Source organism: Tarenaya hassleriana, unplaced genomic scaffold, assembly GCF_000463585.1.
Source record: "Tarenaya hassleriana unplaced genomic scaffold, ASM46358v1 Cleome30, whole genome shotgun sequence".
NCBI classification, from domain to species: domain Eukaryota; kingdom Viridiplantae; phylum Streptophyta; class Magnoliopsida; order Brassicales; family Cleomaceae; genus Tarenaya; species Tarenaya hassleriana.
In genome coordinates, this window is record NW_010966178.1 from 672035 (window position 1) to 675917 (window position 3883).

The 3883-nt window shown below is 35.7% G+C and overlaps 1 protein-coding gene across 1 annotated transcript in view; it reads left to right on the plus strand.

Moving 5' to 3' along the window:
• Positions 1 to 1276: 1276 nt before the first annotated feature.
• The window catches only part of LOC104820321 (E3 ubiquitin-protein ligase UPL6), a 9262-nt gene continuing 6655 nt past the window's right edge, over positions 1277 to 3883 (plus strand). Inside the window, exons 1-4 of the mRNA XM_010550714.2 lie at positions 1277 to 1742; positions 2335 to 2432; positions 2563 to 2690; positions 3292 to 3403. Coding sequence (XP_010549016.1) covers positions 1584 to 1742; positions 2335 to 2432; positions 2563 to 2690; positions 3292 to 3403 — 497 coding nt within the window. The 5' untranslated portion in view covers positions 1277 to 1583. The remainder of the gene's footprint in view (positions 1743 to 2334; positions 2433 to 2562; positions 2691 to 3291; positions 3404 to 3883) is intronic.

Genomic DNA, 3883 nt, shown 5'->3' on the forward strand with positions numbered 1-3883 from the left:
TACATAAAAATAAATAACATAATTTATTTAAATTAATTTATATACATATAAATTCATATATATATATATATATATTAAATATATATTAAATATTAAATTACTTATAACTAATAAAACACACACGTATATATATATATTATTTATAATTATAATTACTTTTATTTTAATATACATATTAGTTATATATATATGTTACATGTATAACTAATATATATACATATACATATTATTTTTAATAGATATATTATATGTGTATGTGTTAGTTATAATTATTTTTATTGTAATATATATATCTATATGTGTGTGTTTTATTAGTTATAAATAATTTTATATTTAATATATAGATAATTTTGATGATGTGTACATAATTTGGAAGCCAAGTCATTGTCACATCATCATTTTTGTTTGAGTTGGCAGACACGGGGGGTTTTCGGTGAATTATTAACAAGTTTAAAGTTTTATTGGTTAATCAGATTAAATATAGAGTTTAATTGATAAAGAAAAAAGTATAGGATTTTTTCGTTGATATGGGAAGAATACATAGTTTTTATATATGGCGATTTCCTCTTAAGAAAACCTCAGAATTTTTTAAAAAAAGGGAGCATAGGCCCAACGCCTAAGCCTAATGTATGTAAATAGAAAACAAAATATGGGTGTAGGCCCAATCAATAGGGGATTGGCATTGCCACTTGTAAAATGATCAGAATGGCCCAAACAAATTCAGCCTTTCCAAACCCAATTATAAATGGGCTTTTAAGGTCCAAGTTCTTACTGGGAGGATGGATGACGAATTCTCTATTAGCCAACCCTAATGGTTAATAATTGCATTTTTTCCCCGGTAATTATAATACATACATCGTCAGAGCAAACATTGAAAAAAAAATTTCACGTAAACCTGGACATTTCGGGTTTCTGATTGAATATATTTGGTTTCAATTATTTCGATTATAGAAAAACTGTAATTATTTGGATTTTATATATAAATTTCAGTTCAAATCTCTGTTCGATTTCTATAAAAAAAAATTATCGGATTTTTTGGTTATTTTTTAATTCGGTTCGATTTTAGTTTTTTTAGATTTAAAGAAATCATAACTGTGTGATTTTGATGTTGTGTTTGATTTTGATGTCGGATTCGATTTAGATATAGAGTTATACCTTATTCGGTTCGGTTTGATTCGATTATGTGGATATCGAAATGGTCAGATATCCTGGACTGGAAAACGGTGTCGTATGATTGACCTCACCTCACGGAGTTTCTTTCTTCGCTGAAAACTTTTCTGCTAGTTGTCTTCGTTAATCTCTTGCCCAGTTTTTCCCCTCTGGTTGGTTCCTTCCTTCCTTCGTCCAAGAAAGCGCGAGAAAATTTCTCCCTTGTTTTTCTTGGTTATAACCCTCCATCCGTTCGATTAGCAGTCCTCTGCTTTCACGGAGGCACCTGTTTTCTCTTTCCGAGAACGTTTCTAGGGCTTACGCCGATCAGAGTCATCGTTTATTCGTTTCCGTCTCGGTGGATACTAGCAACAGCTGTTTTCTGGATTTTTAGTTGGGTTTAACTATTGGTTTTTTCGAGTTTTCTCGGGAAAATGTTCTTTACCGGCGATCCGACGACTCGGAAGCGAGTCGATTTGGGTGGCCGAAGCACGAAGGAGAGAGATGCGCAGAAACTTCTCGAACAGACCAGAAAGGAGCGGAATCGTCGACTTATGCAGAGGCAGCAGAACTCAGCGGCCCTCAAAATTCAGGTGTTTTTTTTTCTGTTGTGTTAGTTTCATGTCCGTTTTCCATTTCACTATTCTGATCGGCGCCTTAAATGCGTTTGTTGTGTCTTTGGGAAGAATGAACTTGGAGTATGCTAGAGTAGGCGTTTTTTCCCGGAAATGTGGGGGTTGTTTCAGTGTTTTAAGCAAATTTAGAATGCACTTGCTGAGGCACTTGGCAAAAACAGCTGTTGAGCTGAATTGTGTGAACTTTGTCTGCCTCTTACGATCTGTTTGGGGTTTAGTCAGAGGTGACAACATATCCCTGATGCTTCAGAATTCCAGTGAACTGATAGTTTTGGGTCACGGACTAAATTAGAAAGGTGTCTTGTTAGAAAAAAAACAATGTAGGGCGCATGGGTTTTGTTTGGGGGATAACTGTGTTGGGGTTTATTAGCCATTACACGACCATGAAATGCTGGTTTGAGTTGTAAATGATGCAGTTTGATCCAGTATTTGCACTTTACGTGGACTAGGTGGAGTTGTTTGGCCAAAACAAAGTCTTTTCCGCCTTTTAGGATTTTGCATTGATGCCCCTTGCGAGAGCCGGTGTGTTGACTAATATATATGATTACAGAAATTCTTTAGAGGCAGAAAATCAATGGCCACTGAGCGCTCCAAGGTGCGGCAAGATTTCTGCAAAACCTATGGGAATAAATGCCAGAATGTAGATAGGTGATCCATCCCTTTTATCTATTGGTCTTTCACGTCCTGTCCATGCTTGTCTTGGATTAGTTTTCTATTCGAGGTTTAACTGTTCATCCATAAACCCTACAATTTTTGTTTTAAACCTTTCTGCCTTCAGACATTGCTTTGAGCCAGGTTCAGGTTTCCTCCAGCAGTTGCTGTTTTTTTTCAAGGCACAGAATATGGGTGATGTTATGCTTCTCGTGGAGACATGTCGTCTACTGCAGAATTTTGTTCATAGCAGCGGTATTTCCAAATCCTTCTGCATGTTCCCTGGTTTTTTTATACTTGTTCTTATTCATTCATGTTTATTTTCTTTACAATCTTAATTGTTATGTAATTGAAGCCTGCTCTGAGTGAGTCTTCTATAATTTTCAGTCATTCACGATTTCCAATATATGTATATGTAATTATGTATATACACATGGGTGTACATACTCATCTCTCTTATGACCAGTAGGAAGGGACATTGTGCGGTGAGTGTTCGCATCACAATACATCTCACTTGTTTACATTGTCTCACATTTTTTGTCCACAAAGATCTATGTATATTTGTGTTTATGTGTCTTGTGAAACAGCAAAACCAGATTTCTTACCCTACCCGACTCATGTGGCTATATATAGTTTTAGATCTGCTGTCTGATCAGTGGTATAGTTGTATGGTGTGAGTTTAGGCTGAGATCTCAGAGTGTCAGATGTCAGTCTGGAAGTGGGTTATCTGCATGTCAATATTAATCTTTATGATATATTATCTTTCTTCTTCGCCTAGCCTCTAGTCTGTCCTTCCTTTCCCATGAATCATTTGGATCCTGCTTACTACTACTTACAAGTTCTTACTACATGACAGGCGATATTGTCAGCCTCTTTTCTGGCACGGTCTATTCATCTGAGCATAGTTTGGTGGATGTTAGGGTGAAGAAACTTGTACTTGCCTGCATCGAGGCTGTACATCACAATAGGTTATTATTTCCGTTTCTTTTCAGAATAATGTGGGATTGTTGGGTTTTTCTTTTTATGATTCACTGCCTTGTACCTTAGTGTGAGAATGGTGCTAACGACAATTTTTTCTGGTATACCATAGCAGTAGCAAATGAACTTGGGAATGAGGCGATGTTGTATACCATAGCAGTAGCATTTCCTGTACCAAATTTATTTCTTAATTGACTTTTACGAAAATGATGAACTCTTCTCGTATTAGTACTCAGGCTTGCGGTGAACCTGAAATTATTGTGGTCTGAAATTGATGAGTATTAAGTTGTGCTTACTTCTATTACAAATCATCAGGAACGATTTAAAGGACCAACTCTTAGCTACTCCTCAGTAAGCAAACATTTCAACAGCTCTCCTATTAGCATCTTAGGCTCATGCTTGTGTTGATCCTGATGATATTGTGATCTGAAATTGAAGAGTATTAAGTTGTGCTTACTTCTGACACTAAT